This window comes from Crassostrea angulata, chromosome 10 (genome assembly GCF_025612915.1).
Source record: "Crassostrea angulata isolate pt1a10 chromosome 10, ASM2561291v2, whole genome shotgun sequence".
In the NCBI taxonomy this organism is placed as follows: domain Eukaryota; kingdom Metazoa; phylum Mollusca; class Bivalvia; order Ostreida; family Ostreidae; genus Magallana; species Magallana angulata.
This window is the reverse complement of record NC_069120.1, coordinates 53,479,201-53,505,354: the sequence shown is the minus strand read 5'-3', so window position 1 is coordinate 53,505,354 and position 26,154 is coordinate 53,479,201. Positions and strand designations below refer to the sequence as shown.

General features: G+C 36.2%; 1 protein-coding gene across 8 annotated transcripts; it reads right to left on the bottom strand.

Annotated features, from left to right (window-relative positions):
• Positions 1-197: 197 nt before the first annotated feature.
• Positions 198-26,154, bottom strand: LOC128164900 (high affinity cAMP-specific 3',5'-cyclic phosphodiesterase 7A-like). 8 transcript variants are annotated; one of them, XM_052828959.1, is made up of 14 exons: positions 25,970-26,153; positions 13,024-13,084; positions 12,467-12,541; positions 12,190-12,332; positions 11,865-11,928; positions 11,654-11,749; positions 11,369-11,469; positions 10,206-10,337; positions 9,979-10,070; positions 2,838-2,919; positions 2,500-2,565; positions 2,172-2,268; positions 1,651-1,731; positions 198-1,232 (listed from the first exon to the last, which is right to left on the bottom strand). In XM_052828959.1, the coding sequence occupies exons 1-14, from the start codon at positions 26,111-26,113 to the stop codon at positions 334-336; spliced, it is 2,133 nt and encodes a 710-aa protein (XP_052684919.1). In that variant the 5' UTR covers positions 26,114-26,153; the 3' UTR covers positions 198-333. The 8 variants fall into 8 exon arrangements, with proteins under 8 accessions (XP_052684919.1, XP_052684927.1, XP_052684926.1 ...); XM_052828967.1 differs by lacking the exon at positions 25,970-26,153 and adding an exon at positions 21,363-21,664; XM_052828966.1 differs by lacking the exon at positions 25,970-26,153 and adding an exon at positions 19,338-19,966.

Below are 26,154 nucleotides of genomic sequence, written 5' to 3'. Positions count from 1 at the left end.
TTAAAATCCTATTCATGATATCTTTTAATTTTCTAATTTAAGCTTATATGCTCACATCATCTTGCAACATCATTTTAGTTAACATCTATTTTATTCACAAACTGAATATACCCATAACTGGAGATTAGTCAGGGCCCCATCCCTGAGAACAAACAAAACAACTCCTCTAGAACACTTAAATAAAGTATTAAGATATGTAAAACTATGACAACAATTTATTTAATGTAGATATAAATATATATATATATAAATTTCATATTAGTTAAATTGTAAATAATTACCCTTTTAAATTTTCATTTTTTACAAATAAAAATGGTTTATACTAATGAAAGACTAGTGGGTTTTGGGTAGGACTGAGGAAGTGCCCGCTAAGTTCAGGTTTCCTATACAGTCCGGGTCACTGATACGTTTGACTTTGATACAGTCTGAATCATTTAGATGTTTATTTTGCTGATCACAGTTTTGAGCACAGTTATTGCTTGACCATGGGAATGTGTTCAAGTCTGCTTGGTGACTAGGGTCATGAGGTGGGTCAGAGGAGTTCTGAGGTACTGTGAGAAATCGAACAATGCTGCTGTGGGATTTTGAGTATGGGTCCGTCACGACGGAGAGGCCACTGGCCAGTAAGTTTGTTTCATAACTGGCTGTCAGATTAGAGATCTTGGGACGAGACATCAACTCCTCCATAGATATACTTTTGTTTGCCATGTTGTGCCGCTGGGCAAGGGCAGATAATTTCCCAGAGAGTTTTTCTAGAGAATTTGTTTGAACCAACATGGCTGTGGGTAGACTCCTTCGCCTTATATATTGAGCCATTGGAACACTATCTCTACGAATCGTCACACAAGTAATTTCCCTCCTGATGTACGCAGGAGGCATACTGTGTCGCCTCTGCTCAGGATCCCAGCCGTTTTCCGTGATTTCTCGGACAGGGGATAGACTCCTACAGCTGCCGCGGCGACTGTCTGTACACAGGGAGTTACTCTCTTCGTCGGTGATATGGATGTAGTTGAGGGGGAGCCTGCCGTCCTCCACCGTGTCGTTCCTCTCCTCCTCGTTGACCACCTCCTCGTCCGAGTCTTTGGATTTGTTTCCCTCCTCTTCCCGCGTGATCACATCCTGCCAGTGCTTGAGATTCTGAGCAACATTATCTAGCATCGTATGACTGAGCTTTGATGGAAGGAACTGTCGCCATGCAAAAAACAACGGGTTCACCACATATTCCATAAACCCTGAAACAGAATCAACAAACTTACGGTAATCAATAATTTTCAAAGTGTTTTCTCTGCAAGTTTTTTCCAACTTTTTATATTAAATTCTGAATTGTGCAATAAATGCTAGTTCATTGCCTTTGATATTTCTATGACTTTCCGTAACAAATGTACTTGATGACAGCCTTTATATATTTATTTAGTGGTAACTTACTGTCGTGTATTTTATTTACTAGTATTTTATTAGGTAGTATTTTATTTATTTGTATATTACATGTACATGCCTGTATTTCATTACTTGTAATTGGTAACTTTCCAGGCTGTATTTTGTTCAGTAATAACTTACCAGGCTGTATTTTATTTAGTAATAACTTAACAGTCTATATTTCATTTAGAGGTAAATTAACACTGTATTTTAATTAGTGGTAACATAACATACCAGCCTGTATTTTGGCTGTGGTGGTCGTTAATCTGTTACACATAGGAGTCACAGGAAGCTGTAACTCTCTCTCGCAGTCTCCTACAAAATGAGGAAGGATGAGGTTTTATAAAATTAGCATCACATCTTGTAATCAGAATGACAATTTGTGGTGGTCCTTTTCCCCCCGACTTACCGGTACATGGTCATCAATTTTTCAAATTAATGAATGAAAGATCGGTGCACTATTACTGGTACATGTATTATAAACATGAAACTGAAAGTGTTCAAGTGACTACACCTTCTAAATAAAATTCACATCATGCTAAAAACTGATGCCAATAGAACTCACATAGTCTACAGGAATCTTAGAAGGCTTTAATACCTGACAACAAACACTTGACAAAACTTGCCCATAGAATTGCATTGAACAAATTAATTAAATTGAATCCTTGTCTCATCCTGCCAGAGACCTCATCAGAAATGGTCTATAGAACTCACCACAGACTTAATTTACCAAAAAAAACTCATCACTGACTCACCTTGCCTAAAGAACTCATCACAGACTCGATCACTCCATTGTTTACTCAGACTCCATTCTCGACACGGATTACTTATATCAGCACACTTTAAGGCTATCTAAAATAATGTATCAAACTCTACTCAACTGATTCTTAATTGATAATTACAAGTAAATCCTTCTTTTAATTTTAAACACATCAAATTCAAACATTTTAAGAATTATATATATGGTTATAAATTATCAATATTTTATTTACAAATAAAAAACGATCATTTTTATTCAATCATTTTCAAAATGTACCGGGTAGGTTGAAATAGATTCTTCTATCATAAAAAATTTCAACTTACCTGTAATAAAAAGATTCGATCCTGCGAATCATTCTTATAATCTAGGTTCTTATCATCCAGGTACTTCTGAAATACCATTATGATGAATTTAATTTTTGGAATAAGCATATAACATGTACTTTTATACTACCGCTTTTTGTACATGTAATACTAGTACAATATATGTAATACTAGTACATGGAATACTAGTACAATATATGTAAAACTAGTACAATATATGTAATACTAATACAAAATTTATAAGATTAGGTTGTTTTGACAGTAAAAAATATTTATAATGGTCCATTTTAAAACTTCTTGACTTTAAGCAAAGTACTTCAGGTTATCAAAATATCTACCTTAAACCGGCTAAGAAATTCCTGTTGTCGTGTAATATCAGTAGCTAATATCAATGAACGAAGCTGTCCCAGTATTTGGTTCCTAATAAAAAAATTAAAAATTATTTAGATTTATTTAATACATGTGCTATATAAAGATAACATTTGTTCCTACAGCAGTAGGGATCTCAGTGCTATATAGAGATAACATTTGTTCCTACAGCAGTAGGATCTCAGTATTATATAGAGATAACATTTGTTCCAACAGCAGTAGGATCTCAGTGCTATATAGAGATAAAATTTGTTCCTACAGCAGTAGGATCTCAGTGTTATATAGAGATAACATTTGTTCCAACAGCAGTAGGATCTTAGTGTTATATAAAGATAACATTTGTTCCTAAAGCAGTAGGATCTCAGTGTTATATAGAGATAACATTTGTTCCTACAACAGTAGGATCTCAGTGTTATATAGAGATAACATTTGTTCCTACAGCAGTAGGATCTCAGTGCTATATAGAGATAACATTTGTTCCAACAGCAGTAGGGATCTCAGTGTTGTATAAAGATAACATTTGTTCCTACAGCAGTAGGATCTCAGTGTTATATAGAGATAACATTTGTTCCTACAGCAGTAGGATCTCAGTGCTATATAGAGATAACATTTGTTCCTACAGCAGTAGGGATCTCGGTGCTATATGGAGATAACATTTGTTCCTACAGCAGTAGGGATCTCAGTGCTATATGGAGATAACATTTGTTCCTACAGCAGTAGGATCTCAGTGTTGTATAGAGATAACGTTTGTTCCTACAGCAGTAGGATCTCAGTGCTATATAGAGATAACGTTTGTTCCTACAGCAGTAGGGATCTCAGTGCTATATAGAGATAACATTTGTTCCTACAGCAGTAGGATCTCAGTGTTATATAGAGATAACATTTGTTCCTACAGCAGTAGGATCTCAGTGTTGTATAGAGATAACGTTTGTTCCTACAGCAGTAGGATCTCAGTGCTATATAGAGATAACATTTGTTCCTACAGCAGTAGGATCTCAGTGTTATATAGAGATAACATTTGTTCCTACAGCAGTAGGATCTCAGTGTTATATAGAGATAACATTTGTTCCTACAGCAGTAGGGATCTCAGTGCTATATGGAGATAACATTTGTTCCTACAGCAGTAGGGATCTCAGTGCTATATGGAGATAACATTTGTTCCTAAAGCAGTAGAGATCTCAATGTTATATAGAGATAACATTTGTTCCTAAAGCAGTAGGATCTCAGTGCTATATAGAGATAACATTTGTTCCTAAAGCAGTAGGGATCTCAGTGCTATATAGAGATAACATTTGTTCCTACAGCAGTAGGATCTCAGTATTATATAGAGATAACATTTGTTCCAACAGCAGTAGGATCTCAGTGCTATATAGAGATAAAATTTGTTCCTACAGCAGTAGGATCTCAGTGTTATATAGAGATAACATTTGTTCCAACAGCAGTAGGATCTTAGTGTTATATAAAGATAACATTTGTTCCTAAAGCAGTAGGATCTCAGTGTTATATAGAGATAACATTTGTTCCTACAACAGTAGGATCTCAGTGTTATATAGAGATAACATTTGTTCCTACAGCAGTAGGATCTCAGTGCTATATAGAGATAACATTTGTTCCAACAGCAGTAGGGATCTCAGTGTTGTATAAAGATAACATTTGTTCCTACAGCAGTAGGATCTCAGTGTTATATAGAGATAACATTTGTTCCTACAGCAGTAGGATCTCAGTGCTATATAGAGATAACATTTGTTCCTACAGCAGTAGGGATCTCGGTGCTATATGGAGATAACATTTGTTCCTACAGCAGTAGGGAACTCAGTGCTATATAGAGATAACATTTGTTCCTACAGCAGTAGGGATCTCGGTGCTATATGGAGATAACATTTGTTCCTACAGCAGTAGGGATCTCAGTGCTATATGGAGATAACATTTGTTCCTACAGCAGTAGGATCTCAGTGTTGTATAGAGATAACGTTTGTTCCTACAGCAGTAGGATCTCAGTGCTATATAGAGATAACGTTTGTTCCTACAGCAGTAGGGATCTCAGTGCTATATAGAGATAACATTTGTTCCTACAGCAGTAGGATCTCAGTGTTATATAGAGATAACATTTGTTCCTACAGCAGTAGGATCTCAGTGTTGTATAGAGATAACGTTTGTTCCTACAGCAGTAGGATCTCAGTGCTATATAGAGATAACATTTGTTCCTACAGCAGTAGGATCTCAGTGTTATATAGAGATAACATTTGTTCCTACAGCAGTAGGATCTCAGTGTTATATAGAGATAACATTTGTTCCTACAGCAGTAGGGATCTCAGTGCTATATGGAGATAACATTTGTTCCTACAGCAGTAGGGATCTCAGTGCTATATGGAGATAACATTTGTTCCTAAAGCAGTAGAGGTCTCAATGTTATATAGAGATAACATTTGTTCCTAAAGCAGTAGGATCTCAGTGCTATATAGAGATAACATTTGTTCCTAAAGCAGTAGGGATCTCAGTGCTATATAGAGATAACATTTGTTCCTACAGCAGTAGGATCTCAGTATTATATAGAGATAACATTTGTTCCAACAGCAGTAGGATCTCAGTGCTATATAGAGATAAAATTTGTTCCTACAGCAGTAGGATCTCAGTGTTATATAGAGATAACATTTGTTCCAACAGCAGTAGGATCTTAGTGTTATATAAAGATAACATTTGTTCCTAAAGCAGTAGGATCTCAGTGTTATATAGAGATAACATTTGTTCCTACAACAGTAGGATCTCAGTGTTATATAGAGATAACATTTGTTCCTACAGCAGTAGGATCTCAGTGCTATATAGAGATAACATTTGTTCCAACAGCAGTAGGGATCTCAGTGTTGTATAAAGATAACATTTGTTCCTACAGCAGTAGGATCTCAGTGTTATATAGAGATAACATTTGTTCCTACAGCAGTAGGATCTCAGTGCTATATAGAGATAACATTTGTTCCTACAGCAGTAGGGATCTCGGTGCTATATGGAGATAACATTTGTTCCTACAGCAGTAGGGATCTCAGTGCTATATGGAGATAACATTTGTTCCTACAGCAGTAGGATCTCAGTGTTGTATAGAGATAACGTTTGTTCCTACAGCAGTAGGATCTCAGTGCTATATAGAGATAACATTTGTTCCTACAGCAGTAGGGATCTCAGTGCTATATAGAGATAACATTTGTTCCTACAGCAGTAGGATCTCAGTGTTATATAGAGATAACATTTGTTCCTACAGCAGTAGGATCTCAGTGTTGTATAGAGATAACGTTTGTTCCTACAGCAGTAGGATCTCAGTGCTATATAGAGATAACATTTGTTCCTACAGCAGTAGGATCTCAGTGTTATATAGAGATAACATTTGTTCCTACAGCAGTAGGATCTCAGTGTTATATAGAGATAACATTTGTTCCTACAGCAGTAGGGATCTCAGTGTTATATGGAGATAACATTTGTTCCTACAGCAGTAGGGATCTCAGTGCTATATGGAGATAACATTTGTTCCTAAAGCAGTAGGATCTCAGTGCTATATAGAGATAACATTTGTTCCTAAAGCAGTAGGGATCTCAGTGCTATATAGAGATAACATTTGTTCCTACAGCAGTAGGATCTCAGTATTATATAGAGATAACATTTGTTCCAACAGCAGTAGGATCTCAGTGCTATATAGAGATAAAATTTGTTCCTACAGCAGTAGGATCTCAGTGTTATATAGAGATAACATTTGTTCCAACAGCAGTAGGATCTTAGTGTTATATAAAGATAACATTTGTTCCTAAAGCAGTAGGATCTCAGTGTTATATAGAGATAACATTTGTTCCTACAACAGTAGGATCTCAGTGTTATATAGAGATAACATTTGTTCCTACAGCAGTAGGATCTCAGTGCTATATAGAGATAACATTTGTTCCAACAGCAGTAGGGATCTCAGTGTTGTATAAAGATAACATTTGTTCCTACAGCAGTAGGATCTCAGTGTTATATAGAGATAACATTTGTTCCTACAGCAGTAGGATCTCAGTGCTATATAGAGATAACATTTGTTCCTACAGCAGTAGGGATCTCGGTGCTATATGGAGATAACATTTGTTCCTACAGCAGTAGGGATCTCAGTGCTATATGGAGATAACATTTGTTCCTACAGCAGTAGGATCTCAGTGTTGTATAGAGATAACGTTTGTTCCTACAGCAGTAGGATCTCAGTGCTATATAGAGATAACATTTGTTCCTACAGCAGTAGGGATCTCAGTGCTATATAGAGATAACATTTGTTCCTACAGCAGTAGGATCTCAGTGTTATATAGAGATAACATTTGTTCCTACAGCAGTAGGATCTCAGTGTTGTATAGAGATAACGTTTGTTCCTACAGCAGTAGGATCTCAGTGCTATATAGAGATAACATTTGTTCCTACAGCAGTAGGATCTCAGTGTTATATAGAGATAACATTTGTTCCTACAGCAGTAGGATCTCAGTGTTATATAGAGATAACATTTGTTCCTACAGCAGTAGGGATCTCAGTGTTATATGGAGATAACATTTGTTCCTACAGCAGTAGGGATCTCAGTGCTATATGGAGATAACATTTGTTCCTAAAGCAGTAGAGATCTCAATGTTATATAGAGATAACATTTGTTCCTAAAGCAGTAGGATCTCAGTGCTATATAGAGATAACATTTGTTCCTAAAGCAGTAGGGATCTCAGTGCTATATAGAGATAACATTTGTTCCTACAGCAGTAGGATCTCAGTGTTATATAAAGATAATATTTGTTCCTAAAGCAGTAGTACAAAAGCCCATTGAGCTCATTTTCGTAGGTAAAAAAAATATTCGCGAATAAACACGAAACTTTCGCGATTAAACGGGTGAGTTTCGCAAATAAACGCGAAACTTTCGCGATATAACGCGTAACTTTCGCGAATAAACGCGAAACTTTCGCGATATAACGTGTTACTTTCGCAAATTAACGCGTAACTTTCGCAAAAAAACGGGTAACTTTCGCGAATAAACGCGTAACTTTCGCGAATAAACGTGTAACTTTCTCGAAAAAACGCGAAACTTTCGCGATATAACGCGTCACTTTCGCGATATAACGCATTAGTTTCGCGAATAAACGCGAAACTTTCGGGAATAAACGCAAAACTTTCGCGATTAAACGCGAAACTTAAATATAAATGTTGTTATTTCATAGAAGAAACCCTATGAAGAATAATTACTGAAAACAAATATATTAATTTAAATAAAACAAAATAATATTATATAAAGATGTAAATGAATTAGATTTAACCCTATACAAATTAACATTAATTCAAATGTAGGAAATCTTTAAAATCTTAGTACTGATTCTCAAAGAACATACTGCATCGTGCTTCTCACATTGTAATGGGTGCTGTATTATTGAAAATGGGGCACCAACATATTTTAATTATAACCATTTTAATTCCAATTAAACGTTTAATTAGGTATCATTTTAGAATTTAAAGGATATCATTGTTTAAAACGTTATGATATATATTATATCGCTGCAAGATAACTTAACGTCTAGTTTTATATCAGAAAGATAAGTCAAGCTGTGTATTGAAATTTTCAAGCTTTTGTTCAAATCAAGATGACATAAATTCGTCCTCCAAATTTATCATATATGTCATTTAAAAATTAATACTAAGATTTAAAAGGTTTGTGACGGTTAAATTTATATCAATTTCATAAGAAAAAGATCATCAATGAATGCCTGTTCGAACACAGGGTCGGCAAACAACTGAAAATTGTAATATGATGCTCAAACTTATTATCTACTTTGGACATATAACATATAAAAATGTTATGATAAAGTTTTATCAGATTTATTAATATCTATATGCCAAAAAGATAAATTTGTCTTCATAAATCAACGTAACATGGATATTATAATAATGATGAATAATAAGTATTTATTATATAAAACTTAAAATGTGTTTGTTTTCCATCGTTTTTCTTCATATGGGTTCTGTATGAAATGACAATATTTATATAATAGTTTCGCATTAATTCGCGAAACTTACGCGTTTATTCGCGAAACTAACGCGTTTATTCGCGAAACTAACGCGTTAATTCGCAAAGTTACGCATTATATCGCGAAAAAAAAAATATTTTTTACCTACGAAAATGAGCTCAATGGGCTTTCGTACAGTAGGGATCTCAGTGCTATACAGAGATAACATTTGTTCCTACAGCAGTAGGGATCTCAGTGTTATCTAGAGGTAACATTTGTTCCTAAAGCAGTAGGGATCTCAGTGCTATATAGAGATAACATTTGTTCCTACAGCAGTAGGATCTCAGTGTTATATAGAGATAACATTTGTTCCTACAGCAGTAGGATCTCAGTGTTGTATAGAGATAACGTTTGTTCCTACAGCAGTAGGATCTCAGTGCTATATAGAGATAACATTTGTTCCAACAGCAGTAGGGATCTCAGTGCTATATGGAGATAACATTTGTTCCTACAGCAGTAGGGATCTCAGTGTTATATAGAGATAACATGTGTTCCTACAGCAGTAGGATCTCAGTGCTATATAGAGATAACATTTGTTCCTACAGCAGTAGGATCTCAGTGTTGTATAGAGATAACATTTGTTCCTAGAGCAGTAGGATCTCAGTGTTATATAGAGATAACATTTGTTCCTACAGTAGTAGGGATCTCAGTGATATATAGAGATAACATTTGTTCCTACAGTAGTAGGGATCTCAGTGTTATATAGAGATAACATGTGTTCTGACAGCAGTAAGGATCTCAGTGTTATATAGAGATAACATTTGTTCCTAAAGCAGTAGGATCTCAGTGCTATATAGAGATAACATTTGTTCCTACAGCAGTAGGATCTCAGTGTTATATAGAGATAACATTTGTTCCTACAGCAGTAGGATCTCAGTGCTATATAGAGATAACATTTGTTCCAAAAGCAGTAGGATCTCAGTGATATATAGAGATAACATTTGTTCCTAAAGCAGTAGGATCTCAGTGCTATATAGAGATAACATTTGTTCCTAAAGCAGTAGGGATCTCAGTGCCATATAGAGATAACATTTGTTCCTACAGCAGTAGGGATCTCGGTGCTTACCATACGTCTTGGTCAAGATGGTTGAATAGTCCTGACTCATATAAAACACCAACGGCACAGCGCCAATGATGATTCTCTAACACTGAGGTATTCTGTAATAAACACGGTCAATCTCTGATTGATAAGTCCTATCTATTTTTATTCAACTCCAAAGCATGCTTCAAAAATAATGCAAAGTTTAAAAATGATCCAAATATTACAGAACTAAGTGCATGATTGTATAATACCTGATAAAGATCTGCAAGATGATTAGCTGTTGCTATTAGAAATGCTTGGTTTACCCCTGGGTGGTCAAGGTCATGTGTCATGGCTGCCAGCAGAGAGGTCATGACCTCAAACTTTGGAATTGAATTTCTTAACTACAAGAAAAACAAAAACAAATTGTGAACATGGTGGTCAACTCTTTTATTTTGTTCATGGATTTTAAAGATAAAATACTTGTATCAATTTTTTTTTTTACTTCCTCATTTAATGATGTGTGTGGGAAATGCATGCACAACATGCATTTTTTTATTACAGATTGGGAAAACCACATATCAATCTAGTGTCTCTTTATCCCCTTATCACATTGTTGGCAAATCCGACGGTGTGTAATACGTGGTCAAGGACCCGTTCACTGACTTGTCCACACAATGGTGAATACAACTACAATCAGAACAGCCTAACTGTACTCTCTGTATTCTGTGTCAGCTAACATCATTCTGTGTTACTAATCCTTCCTGAGAAACTGTTGATGATGTCCTACATCTAGTGACAAGTTACCTAATGTTTTGCACTGTTTGGTCATGCAAGGTTATCCTATGATATAACCCTGGCACAACCTGCACACAGAGCAGAGTAAAACTGATCTTCTTAAAGTATTAAATATATACACTATCCTCTTCAACTCTCTCACCAGTTAAGCCCCCTAAGCCATGTTGGGCAATCTAATTAAATCTGTATTACTTCTTTTTGAGGGGGCATTGTATCTTTGTTGGGTAAACAATCAACAATATATGTTTGTCCTCTCTCCAAGTACACTGTAAGAGTTCAAGTCAAGTATACTAACTACCAAGAAATCAATCCATCCGATCTGCCATCTGTTTAATCTAAAATGCATGTACTACCGAGAAATCAATGCATCAGTGTTCAAATCTATTTAATGTAAGATGCATCTACTACTGAGAAATCAAAACATCTGATCAACTATATGTCAGTTGCGCTTCCTGAGTGCATAAATAGTGATTTATACAGCCAACATCCTAGGATCAGCAAAATTAATTTATATATAACCTGTACAGAAAAAGACTTGATTAATTTAATTTTGCTTTTCAAGAGTTCTTGAATTTTCTAAATCAGCGTTAGGTAAATTTGTGAGTGTTTATTTGATGGTTGACCTTTGACCTCTAACCTGCACTTCCTGTAAGTAACAGTGCATCGCCTGAGTGACATCTGCAGCATGGACAGAGTTATGATAAGGATTGCTTCCATGGTAACCATTCTCAATCAGGGCTAAAAACAGAGTGAAAATTGTTAAATTATATTATAAAAAAAATAAGTGGACCAGATGTCAATTTTATTTTGTAATACAACATTAATCTATAATTAATGATATTGTAATGAAATGTAATTACTGGTATTGATTTGTTGATGAAATTGTGGGAAAATATTTGCTTGATTACCTATGTTTACTTACTAAATGTTTGCATGAGTTGAATGAAGTCCAGTTTGAATGCAGAGATTAGGTTATACTTCTTAAATAAATGGATGGCAACATGAGTTAACGACCTCCCTGCAAAAAGCACAGTGTTATTGGAAAGCTGCATAGCAATCAAAGAGAGGTCAAATATTCAGCAACAGGGCAGGCCACGTAGCTGAACCAGCAACATGCAACATAAGACACTTACCCCCGGTTAAAATGTCTAAATTGAAAATATCAAAGTTCCACACATTTAGTTGGCTCATCAACTCCTAAAGAATAAAAAAGTTGATTTGAATCAAACAAAATTTTCAACTCTGTCAAAAAGTCTAATTCTGAATATATATCAAACAACATTTTGAAGGTATCAAAATAACCCCTCCCCCTAAATGTACACATCAAATACCGGTAATTAAAACACAAGATTTAAAACAAAAAAAGTTCAGCAACCCCTGCCTCATAAGATGGCTACTTTAGCCTCAATGGTTGTGAACTAAGACCACAATAATGAACGTCACCATCGGATATTTTACCTGCGCTTGCTGCGAGTACTGTTGATCCAACAGGGACTGAAGCTGGCGAGAGGCATTCTCTGATGCACTGCGTTTCCGCCGGTGTTTGTTAAAACTTTGAAAACGTGACGATAATCGTGATTTTTGGTCTGTTGACAGCAACCCTAAACATAAAACGCAAGAATGTTAACTACCACAAGAGAAATGAACACTAATTGATTTGATTCATGGCAATGCAGTATAAGTTCAACTCCTAAAACGTTTAATGAATGAGGTCAATCTTATAAACTTGACCTACTTTCCAGGAGCTTTCGATCTTGAGGATGCAGGTTTGATTTTTCTGTGTCTAGTGTCACCCTCAATCGGACGTCACCTTCAAACGTAAACAACAGGACCATGTCATGCATATAGAGCTCTCAACATCCACAGTATGGCGAATACGAGAATGCTGTGCACTCCTTGACATTGTCAAACTGAGATTGAATCTTGTTAATTACATCTCATTAGTGAGACATCAATTAGCATAGTATCAGGTGGTAATTAATCTTGGTGTAAAACCAGATAGAGAGAAGGAGAAGACCTTCACACACATCAACTACACAGAAATCTGTCAGATAGAGAGAAGGAGAAGACCTTCACACACATCTACTACACAGAAATCTGTCAAATCACAACAAATATATGTTGGGTCAATTTTTGTCAAATTGTTTTCAAAGCTTTTACGTATGAATTATTTAATTATGCTATGAACCAGACATAAGTACACAATCAGTATGCACCCTGTACATCTTATATCATTAAATCATGGTATTAAACCAGTCGTAAGCACACCTCGGTGTGTAGTGCTGTACATACCCAGCATCCTGACATAAATCGCATTGTTGTCGTCTTGACCAAAGGAGATTCCACCTCGTCTCTGAAACCAAAAAAATAAAATACTCAAATCAAGGACGCTATCATATTACACCAAAGAGAGTGCTGTTTACTTGACTACATCTCAAATGTAATTCAACTTGCATAATACAAGGCACAAGGTTAAAACGACAATTCCTATGCATAAAATGTAAGAAAAAAAAACAAAATCGGCAAGCAGGAACCTCTTGACTCCAGCCCTCGATCTGATGCAGTGATTTACCACTGCTAAGTCACTCAGATCAAATGCTCTGTTATTGAATTAGCAAAACACATGGGGAATTATTCTTCAGAGAAAGGCGAGAACTTCTGACTTGACACCCCAACCTTGGAGGATGTTGATTACCAGGTAATTCATACAGCAAATGAACTTGCACATCACGGGGAGAAGACAATTCCATCATAATATGAAGTTTTAATCAACAGAAATTCATGGTTTCTGTCCCCTGGTCAGGGTTTTGGGGGAGCTTGGGACTTGCAAGGAAACATGTAGTGCTATACTAAATGGTCAAAAATCTAAATATTTTACATTCAAAATTTGGTTATTTTCATTTTATATATACCATATAGAGATCAAATCAGTCCTCTTAATGAAACAAAACACAAGTTACATCACAATTCATGAAAGGTCATGAGGTCGCAACAAGGTTGACTGGACGTAAACTTGGTCCATTAGAGTTAATGGGGCCTGTTAATTGGTTATAGTGATGTACAACTATATAAAACAAGGTCAAGTAGTTATCTCTGAGAGGGGTCCCCACAACAAGCTCTGTAAGGTGTGTTTCTGTTGTCACCGAGATAAACGCCATTATACAGGTAATACAGTGTACATCTCTATGAACCAAACTATACTGTAAAACTGTGAATCTTGGAGCAGTGATCCTACACCTTGGGTTAGACAATCATACAATACTGTATAACTCATTACTTAATAATATCTGATAAATTTATCCTTTAGCTTAGAAAAGATATTCCTGCCCAGAATATTTCACTAACCATATTTTTACAAGACCTTACCTCACTGTACAACTTTTAAATAACACAGACCACACAAATGACCCCCCCCCCTCCCACTTGATTCCATCATCTTTTTAATGCACTTCACCATCGTTAGCCTCAAAAGCCTCCACTTGAATTCACATAAAACTGAATATGGTACCAGGCACAACACCTTCTAGTCTGCTGGTAAGCAGTTATACTGATATAATTTATACCACAGTATATTACTGGTAAGCAGTTATACTGATATAATTTATACCACAGTATATTACTGGTAAGCAGTTATACTGATATATTTTATACCACAGTATATTACTGGTAAGCAGTTATACTGATATAATTTATACCACAGTATATTACTGGTAAGCAATTATACTGATATGTTTTATATCACAGTATACTATTGGTAAGCAGTTATACTCACAGAGATTTTAATATTATTAACCCTGAGAATGGGTTGCTCAGTTAGTTCTAGTTGATCCGAAGTTTAATTGGACAAAATAAAACTGTTTGCTTACATACCTCACTGTGTATGAAGCCAGGAGAAAACTACCAGCAGTCTGTGGACCTAGCAGGGACAACTAGATGACAGTCAGTATGGATTGTGTGAAATCGGCTGATCAATCAATTTGTTTCCCTATGTTCCTGCCTCTCTCTTGTGCAGGCTGTGCATGAAGAGTGGAATTGATAGAATTCTACACAAAATGATCCAGTGTTTCTTTACAGATGCTGAAAAAGCTACATCACACGTCCTCATGTACACTGAGGGCTACAAGTCAAGGAATCAACCCCTGCTGCTAATACACTTTCATCTTCTACAAGAAGTGGTCTTTGGGGTTTGTTTTCTGAAGAGCAGAATAAACAGACATCCATGGAATAAGCCAGTATATCATACAATGTACTGAGAACCCTACACAACATAGACAGGAGCGCGAGTGTGTCCCTTCTAGTCCCTACTGTCCTGGGCCATTACTTAGAGCTATAGCTTGTAACAGTTGGACGTTTACCCAAAATGTTACAATATCTAGGTCCACAGAGACGTCATATCAGTGACTGCAAGGGCACCTGTTAAGTATCAGATGATATAATGGCCTTTCTGAAGTCTGTGGTTATTTATCTCCCACCATTGACAGGGATCTTGCTGTCAGGCTCGTTTAAAAAGCCCCAGCCAGTTCTTTCACCTGGATTTAAATGTCTTCTTATGTCGACTCTTAAAATATTGATAGAGGGGTAAAATATGATTAGGCTAATATATGCTTTTACTCGAGCGAGAGGCCTGATTGTCAAACTTTTACATTACACACAATTTGTGTATCCACTAATGTACCGTTAATTCTACGATGACGCAGACAACTCCAAAGAAGACTCGGTGCTGGGTGTGTTTTTCTTTCCCATCGCCGATTTTTTTCTATAAATCATATCATGACTGCCTTGCACTTAATAAAGAGTCAGTCAGGCATCGGGAAATTTAATCAGAGGCTTCTATCACATAGAAGACATTCCTACATCACACTCATCTGATTACACTCAACATAAATCAACTTTCAGTGAGACATACATATATACATGCAGTCAAGACTCAACTCAATTTTCCCAAGACTGAACACCCAATCCTCCGATTTGGCATTAATTTGAATCCCCCTCAGACATTAACATAGCATCAATCAGATCTAACACTGCAGCCAACATCTCGTCTCAGTATTGGTTACACACACCAAATTCTTCTCCTCTGTGATTAAACTTTCATGTCTTCTGACTTTACAAACCTTAGAGACCTTATGATAAAACAGTTTAATGAACCAGGTTTCGTTGTGAACTACAAACAAATTCTCCCTTTGCTGGTATTTCATATACTCTAGTACTTCCGTATAAGTTCCCTGAAAAGTATGAAATTCTCACCAATTGAAGCTTTAAAAGGGTAATTCCTTGTGGTGAAGGTTGAATTTGTGCCCCCTTTACATCACGCACACAAGAGCATCTTAATCCTGACCGATTTCTGTGGGTGCCTCTATGTTAATCATGAATCAAATTTATCAGGCTGCACACTTGTGTGTACACAACAAGGTTTATCCTAAACATCAGGATCTGATACAGAAACAACAACAAGGCCACTCTAGAGCCGCCCCAGGAACAGAGTCAGACAATGACCTTGGGTGTCCAAACTCACTTCAGCTCTCATCGCTTGGGTCCACGCTTCATTACAACTGCTTCACTTATCCTAATGACGATACTGGCATGTGCTATTCGCTCTGACAATCAACCATTGATTTATGATACTCTCTCTCTCTCTGCAATTTTTTTTATTCCATGAATTTCTGTAGTGCAAACACTAAAAACTGAATTATTTTCACTGTATCTCTATTTTTAAAAATTCTTTCTGAATATGCATGGTAAATGTAAAGTTAGGTGGAACTCAATTGGCGGTGCTACATAGTACTTACCAGTCCTTCCTGGGTTCCTGGTTTCTGTCAACCAAACATTCCCAAATACTAATGTCAATTGCTGTCCCCTGCTCACACAGATTGTAGATGACTGCAGGTTTACCCCTTGAGAGGCCCCCTAACCCTCCCCTCCCCAAGCAACATGTTCCCCTCACTATAAAGGTTAGATAAGGTTCCTCAATACTACCACCTCTGGGTAAACAGCACAAGTTGAATGGGGGGAGTTTTATCACTGGAGGGCACCTGCTGGGGTCACTGTGGTCAATCTCCCCTCACCAGGTCACTGATTGACTTCTCTCCCAGGGCTACATGTGTGTGTAATCCACCGAGAGAGATTACAGAATTCCCCTCAACACAAACTTGGTAATACACTTTTCTGAGCCCTCAAAAGGAGAGGAAATTTATCAGAAGTCCCTGCTTCTTTTGTTACAAGAGTACACAATTTACAATAGCTGGTATATACTTACCCTGTTGTCTTGACAGGTGATAGGGAAAAAGTCTACTTCAGATTATAACTTAATCTGGCATTGAAAAGAGAAGTTTAAAGGCCCAGTCAGCTGTTACAAGCTGTTCCAGTGTAGAACTGGTCGTGCTCTGGCCGAATCAGCATTGAAGTCGCCACTTAATGGTCCTTGTAATGACCATCAGGTGTTTCTACATAAGTGCCAGGTAATTAGCACTCTATTGTTTCTGTTGCTTGCTGTTGGAGGAGGATCATGGGAGGATCATCGGAGCCCTCTAGGGTCAAGGGTCAGGGGTCAACAGTCTGAGGACAACCTCACACCCATAACAAAGTGAAGAACAGCACAATTTGACACAAACATTTACTATCCACAATACTCAACAGCTCCTTCTTGTTACCTTTATCAAAGTTAAGCTTGTGATTAAAGGAGGAACAGTGTAAAGTGTTGATTGTTTTGGAAACTGAACTGTGTCTAGGAGTGGAAAATCATGACAGTTGTAGCTTGGTGGTGGGGGAGGGAGGGGGGGGGGGTCAGACACAGCAAAATGCATTCTAAAAAAATTGACTCCAAAAGTGTTTCATTTATCACCACTGATCAATGTCATCCTGTCCATTTTTTGCACATTTTTCACAATGTCACTGTTTTTTGACATCAAAGTCCCGATCTACCCCTCAAATGACCATGTGACATGATAGCTTCATTTCCTTAGTCTGCGTTCTGATTTGTCTTTGGTTCATTTCACGGTCCAGATCTCTCAGACATATCAATTTACCCTGTGATCAATGAGCCTCTACAATAAAGATTTAGACACAGATAGGCAAATGAAGCCCTAGACTCCATTGTAAAAGCTTGACACCATTTCCATCTTAACTATACATGACAAATTGATGTCAAGGTCTGACTCAGCATATGAAAGCCTCCTTCACATCAAAAGGGTAAGTTCAGACATAAGTGCATCTTCTCTGTAGAACTGAGGGCTTTTTTACTGTCCATTATCCAGGTCAGCAGCTGCCTTATAATCCACACCAATAACTAGCCCCGTTAATGAAATAACCTATAACAACCAATACTATAGTTACAAGCTACTGAAATCTGACCAAGTATTAACAGGTGCTCTGTATAATCATGATACTCTCGTATTATGGTGGATACTTAAGAGTACATAACCAATGCCCAGAGATCCACTTGTTTCCATTTCACTGTATCATTTTTCATACTACATATGTATTAGAGTCCTTAGAAATGAGAGGTGAATTTTAATTATTTTTTTTTTGGGGGGGGGGGGGGAGGGGAGGGGGAAATGTCAAGAAAGTTTATTGACCAAAACCGGCACAAGAACCTACAATCATTTCCTAGAAGTTGTGTTACCTGCATTAAGATTTCAACTACACCTACCTCCCATCACAGCTTTGTATAGGTATTACAAGGATAACAAATGAAACTCTGGTGACATTAAACACATACATCTAGTAGGTACTAATTATTCTGCTACAATACAATGCACTTTATGGGCTATAAAGTCTTTCTAATGTAAATGAAATACATTTCCTCACATATAATTCATATCAAGTACAATGTCATCTCACAAATGACCATGATAAGGAAAGGATGTCTGAATACAAACTCATAACAGGAGAAGACATGAAAAAATTCCACTAAACCACTGAATGAGAAACTCCAAATATAATGTCACAAAATGGTTTGATGGACATAAAATGTAGTTTATAGAGAAGCAAATGTAAGTAAAGCCACATCAGTTGGTAAATAAGCTTTTAAAGTATGAATAAGACATTGAGTCATGATAGACATTGTAACAAGGAATTGTTCTGGCGTAATCAAGCTATTAAAACTGAGAACTACTACAGAAATCAATTTGATAGCATCTAAATTCATACAACAATAAACTGAGTTTGCCTGAGCAGTTTATGCTGAAAAAACCACCATATTTTTATCTAAAAGACCCAGTTTATATGTGTAAAAATATTATTAGTATCATTTTTGAGTTATGATTTATTACTTATACTGGTATTTCAAATTTTTCTATCATAATATATACTTAAAATAACAAAAACAAATTGTCCCCATCAATAAATTTGAAAGAGTTTTTAAAATCAGCACAATGAAGTCATTTTGATATTGGAAACAAAAGTTTAAAAATTACAAACTTTTTTACTTAATTAGCCAATCAAACTGCAGCCTACCAATATTGAATACTTGCAATGTTACATGTACTAAGTCTGTAAACACCAGGGCTTCCAACATATAAATGCCAGCTGACATGACACCTGATCTAATGGCAATGTCTAATCTGTGGTCTGTACAAGTCCAATTCATTCAATAATAACTCACAAACCTTTCCTGGTCAGTCACAGCATTACTGCATGAGGAATCACTATGCCATGTCATGAAGATGTAAAATTTAAGATCCAAAGGAAGAAATTAGTACAGTTTCTGTTCTGATGAACCACATGTTAATGGATGGAGGCTATTTCCTATAAGGCGACCCACTAATAAGGGTCAACAGGTAAGATTGGCAAGCTGATGTAATTCTGACACTTCTTACACAGTTCTGCTACTGAGATTGAGGCTGCTCCGATTTCCTGTCCCCAAAGACCTACTTACCTCGACAGATGAAGTACTTCCATTGAAGTAAGCCGTCACATCATTATACATTGCTGCCATTGGAATTAATGTCACACCCATTATAATCCAGCACAAGGGGTGGCTGAGCTCGTTATAATCTGAACCTTACATACTTGCTGAAAACAATAGTACCATAACTCTCTCACCTCTTCTGTTAGCTCTCTACAATGTCAGGCATCAATCTCTATAAGTCACCAGATGAGCTATCAACACTGGACTATCAGAGAGTACATAAATAGGGCTTTCTTGTAAATCTTAGAACCAACAATCAGGAACCACAACCCACAACCAGGCTCCATCAGCCATAGGTATAGCAGCATGATCAGTCTGTTCTTTAGTATTATATTTCAATTTGTTATACTTTCATGTTAAATACTGAAATCTGATTGGTTAAGACTCAGTTAATAATATTTACTATTACCCTCAGCGTTAGCAACGCACTTGGCAACGGGTAACATTAAAAAATGTTACATGCGCGAAAATTATGCGTGTACGGTTCGCTGTAGAATTCACGTTATTCCTATATAAAAGCAGTAAAATTTTCTTAAAAATTTTAAAAAAGACATTCAGTATAACAAAATAAATAGTGCCTGTTTGGGAGGATAACAGTTGAAATTGACACCCCTCGAAAACCATTGTCAACCTCCGCTTCGTGTCGGTTGACAATGGTTTTCTCGGGGTGTCAATTTAAACTGTTACCCTCCCAAACAGGCACTATTTATATAATATTACTCAGACCAAATAATAAGAATTGTTTTATTACCAGATATTATAAACATGGCTTGTTGAGACAGATTTAACATAGCAAAGCAGGTGACCAACTTTGATATTTTTTTTTATCCAGAGATGCAGGAATACATGAAAGAGCAATGTGTGACATTGGCTTTGTTATAAAGTCATGTAGTGTTGTGTGACATTAATTTTGTTATAAAGCCACACGCGCGTTTCGCTAGACATTCAATTCCTCTGCCTGGACACTTTTACACAGGTAGGAGAGAAATCACACCTGTCTGACAACAAGTGGTCAGAATGACATAATACTGTGGCCTGGATGCAAATAACGGGCACACCAGGGGTCAGCGATTACAAGACACCGATTGCTGATACCTGCACACATCTCACATCGTCCTAATTCAGGTAACATGACAGCCCTCCATTGTAGTTTACACAAGCTTTAATACTGTCTGATCATTGGTTTTTTTTTTTTGTTTTTTTAATTCCATTGAGCCAATGATTTCCAATCAATTCCCCCAATAAATCAACTAATGATCTGCCGAGAAATTGACAACTCCAGAAATCAGGTAATGATTGTCTTGTCTGGTGATCATATTCGACTCGTTGTCAGCAGACAAAGGGCTGTCATCGTACAACAAGCTGCCTTTGATGTTCACTCACTGTACAGTCAGCATACTGTGTATTGTATACTGTTCCATTGTTTACTCTCATTAACGGCTTCCTGGTATATGACTTCAATACTTAGTCATTGAGCTGGTGGTGATTTTAAGCTATAATTAACCTAAACCACTCAAAAACAAATGATTACATTTTGAGTTTGCTTCTTTTTGTCTTGTTTTCCTCCCTTTTTTTTAGAAGTGTGTGTGTGTGTGTGTGTGTGTGTGGGGTGGGGGTTGTTTTGTTATTATGTAGAGTCAAAGAAATTGTTTATAATATATGTATGTATTTACTATTAACATGTAAGGCAAATTTTTATAGCAATTAGCAATATCCCACTTACATTTGCCAGATAAAGAAGTTATAGCTTGCAGGTGGTCTGGTGCAATTAGGTTGGTAAACAAGCTCCACTTTGTGCAGCAGTTTGTGTAGAGTTCCAGTCTGATTATCAAATAGAATGTTAATTCTCACACTTAGAGGTGTGAACACACTGTAATGAAATTGGAGAACATATGAATAGATAACTTATGTCTACTCTCATCTACAGTCTTTCACAGCTGTAGCATCCTTGACTTTGGGTTTCTTTATACATGGCTCTCCAGTACTCGTTTAATCACACTGCATATTGTACAGCCATTAACTGTCCCAATGCCTCTTGTTTATCAAGATTTCTTGAGAGACCAATCCCAGTGTTTCAGCCAGTATACACAGAGCATATGATGGGGTTTGCCTATTATATAAATTATAAGGGAGATATACACATAACATGTATTACACCATGGAACAGCAAAACAAGAAAAAACTCCCCAGGTGAGAAACAGAGAAAGAGTCCCATGTATTGCTTACTCACTGAATATATCTCAGACAGAAAGAGCCCCATGTACTGCTTACTCACTCAATATATCTCAGACAGAAAGAGTCCCATGTACTGCTTACTCACTTAATATATCTCAGGCCCCATGTACTGCTTACTCACTCAATATATCTCAGGCCCCATGTACTGCTTACTCACTCAATATATCTCAGGCCCCATGTACTGCTTACTCACTCAATATATCTCAGGCAGAAAAAGTCTCATGTACTGCTATCTCACTCAATATATATCTCAGACAGAAAGAGTCCCATGTACTTTTTACTCACTCAATATATATCTCAGACAGAAAGAGCCCCATGTACTGTTTACTCACTCAATATATATCTTCGACAGAAAGAGTCCCATGTACTGCTTACTCACTCAATACATCTCAGACAGACTTGAACAATCCTGAATTGTGATACATCGGAGCTATAATAAAAAATTCAGGTTTTTCCTTCTATGTAAAATGAATACTGTTGATTGCCACAAAGACAGATGTGCCTGTTGTCCGTCAACATTTAATACAGAGATCTAGCGGTCTCACTGGAGACTCAATAACTCACACGTTTTAAGTTTCATGCCTGTAACTACCTAGTTACTTTGATGCCCGTTTCTGGTGTCTTGTTTGGTCAAATTATCCTTTAGCATGATACATTCAATAGCAGTAAATCTGTTACAAACTGTCAGTTCATTCTCACCTATTTTACCAATTTCACCCTGTACCTTGGTTCTATAAAATTACATACATGTTTAAAAATCAAAATTGACTTAAATCAGATGACCATGAACTTCTCCTTAAATAAATTAACAACAGAAGGTGACATGGCCAATTTAAAAAAAAATAATTCTTTGACTAAAATACAAAGACTGTAAAACGTGTGAAAACCATGACCAACTCCAACATGATACTTATGACATTCACAAACATCAGTTGTTCAGGGAAAGAGAAAAGCAACCTGAGGTTAATCAACAAAATGGTGACCAAAAAATTAATGCACTTCTGTACAGAAATTAGGTAACTGATATATCATTACAAAAAGCACTGGTATATCATTACATAAAGCACTGGCATGTCATTACAAAAAGCAATTTAATATCATTACAAAAAACACTGACTTATAACACAAAGGACAGACATCATTACACAATACTATCATACATCATTTAACAAGACACTGATATATCTATCGAACCCATAGCACAGATATATAATAACACATGGAACTAAAATATTAGGAACACATTGCATTAATATATCAATACACAAAGCACTAAAATATCATAAAAAAACACTGATATATCAATACACAAAGCACTGCTATATCAATATATAAAAGCAATAGTACACAAAGCTCTGATATATCATTACACAGTGAACTGATATATCATTACACAAAGCACTGGTATGTCATCACACAAAGCACTAGAAGGTCATTACAAAAAAACACTAGCATATCATAACACAAAGCACAGACATCATTACACAAGACACTCATATATTGTTACACAAAGCACTGATATATCAGTACACAAAGAACTGATATAACACAAAGCACTGATATAACACAAAGCACTGATATAGCATCTCATTGAATATTCATTACATTTACCACTGATGCATCATTAAACAAAGCATTGATATATCATAACACAAACCACTAATAGAATTATAACACAAAGCACTTGTATATCAGTACACAAAGCACTGATATATCATTACAAAGTGAACTGATATACCATTACACAAAGCGAATTTTATATCATAACACTAAGCACTGGTATATCATTACACAGTGAACTGATATATCATTAGACAAAGCACTGATATATCATAACACTAAGCACTCTTACTTCCACAAAGCATTGATATAAAAAATCTTACAAGGTCATGTTCATCTTGCATTTACCAATGAAACTCATCAGAGTTTGCAGACATTACATAAGTACTTGGCTGCTCTTTCTAAATCAATTACCTGGTATGCAATTACTACACTTGGTAACACATTTCTTTTGACAGATCATCATACTTTGTATTTTTCCAGGTAATATAAACATTAACATTTAAGTACTGTAAAGAACCATTATAGAGAAAAAAGACTGAAACATCAATCATGAGCGGCCTTGAAATAATTACATCAAATCTATAATTCATAAATCGTCAAAGAATTATAACTCCCTCATCTGTGCAGGGAATAAATTGGATCAAATTAAAATGTGTATTAGCAATTCATCAAAAACCACAGAGTTGCAAATATGTGCGTAGTGTTTTGGAAAAATATGATTGATAAGGGTTGGGGCTTTCAACCTTTCAGGAGGGGAAATATCCGTACTAATGAAAGCCTCTTGGATTTTTGCACATTTCTTGGGGAACTTTAACATATGCATTATTTAAGTAAGGGAGGGCTTGGATATTACAACTCATCAGTGAGGTACATGGAGTAGAAGTTTAATATCACATTGAGAAAGACTTGGGTCTGATAAAGACAATCACAAGGTAAAAAATAAATAACCTAATACTAACAGATACATTAATCAGCTATCAACACAACAAAGAAAACATCCCAATTGTCTTGATTCCACTGTGATCTGTGACTTTCCATCTTTGCAGACCAGCATTACTTCACATGAACTTATATTTATACTGATCTGTACCCAGGTAGTGTATACAGATCTACCCAAAATACATCTAAACTCATGCCATATGAAAATCACAACATTTAATAACTGTAGCAATTTCAGTTCTGAATTTAACTGAGCTTTGAACTAAAAAAGGCAGCCACACTTTAACTTACATTTTCTCTAAATGCAACAATTAAAGGCAGTGGGTACTGGTATAGCGTACAAATTCTCTAGTGACATTTCCGATCTAGGCCATTCTAGAACATGAGAAGCTTGATAATAAGTTTACCTCAAAGATTACCATGTCGGTTTACATGCAGGTTACATCTGGGCATGTCATCAAAGAAACTATATCTCACAGAAAATGACCTTCAAAAAGGACTTTACTTTAATCTTTATGATTGATATATCAAACCATTCTGTGGATTACCGAAAAAACATTAATTACCCTGAGACTCCTTATAAACACGCCAAACTTTAAATCCCAGCAGCTGGATTCTGTGATGGGATGGTATTGTGTGAACACAACTCGCATTTAAACAGAATATGAATTGTACGACGTTGACGAGGCAGTTAAGGAGTTACTGTGTATTAGTTCAAGGACATCACATATTCATCACCAGAAACTTTTTTTTACTGTGGTTATAAGAGCAAGCTTCAGAATTGTTTATGAGAATTGTATATTTTGCACAAAAAAATTAAGATTCAAAAACTTGATAATTGGAAAATATATATACAATTGAATATTCATTTAACTCAAATTAATGGTTGAGTCCTTATAGTTTGAAACCTCTCTAGAATACTTTTAATTTTTAGTATCATTCATCTACTGCACTTGGACACATTTATAATTTTCTGGGTAATATCATATCAGTGAAACAACCTCAAGAGGATCTTAAACAGAAATCAATCAACATTATTTACTCCCTTCACCAAATATTTATCTACCTTTGTCCATGGATACCTGGATACCTTTACTAGTATTGGACAAATCATTATCATAATTCTCTCTCTCTCTCTCTCTCTCTCTCTCTCTCTCTCTCTCTCTCTCTCTCTCTCTCTCTCTCGTTCATTTACATGTACAGAAGGAATAAATTGAATTAAACCTATCAAGAAATCACTTAAAATGATTTTGGGTTACCAAATACTAAGCAGCACTTCAATTAAACAAAACTCTTCAATACTTAATTGTACAGTTATCAAATTTCTCTTAGTGCTCAAAATGCCTATTAGTAGGCCTAGTATCAAATTACAGGTGATGTACTGGTATATTTCAAAATAACTTGTAAACTATCCAAAGTGAACAAATATTGACGGTCCCTCAAAGATAAAAATATATCAATAATTTTCACGTTTTCACCTCTCGAAACAGCAATCAGAGAATACCTAATAGCACCAACTAACACAACACAATCACTAAACATGTGTGGATCAAAGCCCTCTCCTCCATTTCCGTTCAATTCGCAAACTCTTACCTCAAATCGCGGCTTTGTCAAACTAACGTGACTGTCACTGGAACCAAAAGAAATGCCGCCTCTCCTCCCTAACGCTTTCTGAGGCACCTGCAGATCTAGTTGTCGAGGGTTTATGCACTGTAAGTCGGGACTACATACTTCCATAGCAATTTTAGCAATCAATCTGTTGGAGGCAAGACAACTCG

Coding starts and splice junctions, on each gene's coding strand:
- LOC128164900 (XM_052828959.1), bottom strand. CDS start 26,113: ATGGAAGTATGTAGTCCCGACTTACAGTGCATAAACCCTCGACAACTA. Junction 2,920..9,978: donor CATCTTGACCAAGACGTATG/GTAAGCACCGAG, acceptor TTTTTTTATTAG/GAACCAAATACTGGGACAGC. Junction 1,233..1,650: donor CACAGCCAAAATACAGGCTG/GTATGTTATGTT, acceptor ATTCTGTTTCAG/GGTTTATGGAATATGTGGTG.